Source organism: Olea europaea, chromosome 20, assembly GCF_002742605.1.
Source record: "Olea europaea var. sylvestris chromosome 20, O_europaea_v1, whole genome shotgun sequence".
NCBI classification, from domain to species: domain Eukaryota; kingdom Viridiplantae; phylum Streptophyta; class Magnoliopsida; order Lamiales; family Oleaceae; genus Olea; species Olea europaea.
Genome location: NC_036256.1, coordinates 4137253 through 4139281, shown reverse-complemented (window position 1 = coordinate 4139281; position 2029 = coordinate 4137253). Strand labels below are relative to the sequence as shown.

General features: G+C 29.6%; 1 protein-coding gene across 1 annotated transcript in view; it reads left to right on the top strand.

Moving 5' to 3' along the window:
* The first annotated feature begins 1164 nt into the window (after positions 1 to 1164).
* LOC111369452 (AT-hook motif nuclear-localized protein 7-like) overlaps positions 1165 to 2029 on the top strand; it is a 4815-nt gene continuing 3950 nt past the window's right edge. The window contains exon 1 of the mRNA XM_022990970.1: positions 1165 to 1845. Coding sequence (XP_022846738.1) covers positions 1437 to 1845 — 409 coding nt within the window. The 5' untranslated portion in view covers positions 1165 to 1436. The remainder of the gene's footprint in view (positions 1846 to 2029) is intronic.

The following is a 2029-nucleotide window of genomic DNA, read 5'->3' as shown; positions in this document are numbered from 1 at the left end:
TAATTGCAACCAAATAAAAACAGATAAGTAATGTCAAGTCTGAATTATACAAATAAAAAATATGATTCCTGTTATAGTTACATGATGAGAATACAATATTTTACCATATAAATTCAAAACAATTTGAAAAAACACATGGATAAAATAACATCAAGTATTATTGGAAACTAAACTTTTTATTTCAAATAGATCTCCAGTTACTCTACCAAAAAATAAAAATAAATAATAATAATAATAATATATATATATATATATATATATATATACATACCTTATAAATTTGAAACAAATTTAAAAAGCTTAAGACTATAAATAAAATAAAGTCGATTTTTATTAGAAAATATGAAACAAATTTAAAAAGATTAAGACTATAAATTATTATTAGGAAATAGTTCTTTAGGAAATTTTATTGGGAAAATGTATTTCCAAATTAATTTGTTTCTTCATACAGTTGGTTAAATTTTTTTAAAATTTAAAGATAATAAGCAATAATTATGCCAAAATGTAAATAAAGAAAACAATTTCAAATTTCTTTAAAAAAACAGTATTAAAAAAAAAATTGTCGTCTCCAAATTAGAAAACAAATCATGCCGTTTCTTCAAATATAAAAGGGGCATTTTTAAGAATGTCCAATTTTAAGGGGTATGAGTTCAAAAGTGTCAACTTATTTGAATTTAATGTCAACTTGTATATTATGCCATTAATGAAAAGCTACATTTTGAAATGATATTTTCAACATTTGATTTTTTTATTAATTTGTCACGAATTTTGAAAAATGACTTCCATGAGAAGTTATATTAAAATAATGTTTCTCGACATTTCATATGTTATTCTCGATATTTGAATATCGTTTCATTTGTCTAGAATGATATTTCATTTTGAACATGATATTTCTTTACATTTAAAAATATCGTTCTCGATATTTCTGAATCAATGAAAAACATAACATTTATTGTGAATTGATATGTATACTTTTTAAAATAAATATGATAGGTTATGCGTCAAAATTTTATTGATCAATAACAATATTGTAAAAATATTCATTTTTGTCTTAATATAAAATTATAAATTATTAATAAGAGTATTTTGGTCTTACAAATGAGTAAAATTTCCTCAATATAAAACGGGCAATATTCCGTTCATTCTTTCCATAGCAAACTCAAGACAAAAGACAATACCAGTCTCTCTCTCTCTGAAGTCAGTCATTTTCTCTCTCTTAACTCCATTAATGGAGGGAATTGAACTTTACACACTCCAAACAGAAGCAAAATACTACAAAGTGTAAGTCTTAAAAATTCTGGCGCCATACTTTCACCTACCAATATTTCAAAGCTCCTCTCCTTTTATCACTTTTCTTGAGTACAAGAATTTGGAGCACGTCAATCATAAATTTAGAGTAATCTCTGCCGCATTTGTTTGAATAAAAAAGCTTAGAAATGGACGACAAGGAGAGCACTGAGTCGGGTTCGCCAGGTGGGAACTCAGAGTCTGACTCACCAGCAATGACTAGTGGTGGTGATATTGTTGCTGGGGGTGCTGCTGTTAGCGTGGAAAGAAGCGTTGCAGCAATAAATGCGCCAGCAGTCACAGTGAGTGGAACTATGGGTGGCGAAGGAGGTGGAAGTGGTGATTTAACGATGGGTAAAAAGAAGAGAGGGAGGCCAAGAAAGTATGAATCAGATGGGAACCTGAGAGTTCCATACGCAGGATCTCCACCAGGTGGAGTGCTGTCCCTGGAAGGCTTTAATTTGTCACCGACTCCAGCATCTAAGTATTCATCTGGCACCAAAAAAGGGCGTGGTAGGCCTCCTGATTCCGGCAACTGGCAAATTCTTTGTTCTTTGGGTATGGAATTTCTAAACAATCTCACTACTACTGGCATCCTTAATTAATTTTTTGCATATTATCTTATACGAGTATATCTATTCTTGTGGGTCTTTCCAAGATTTGATTTTTTCTTCATTTTTTGCAAAAATGATGCAAGTCCCTCCTACAATATATATATATATATATGGGGTTTTTTTTTTGG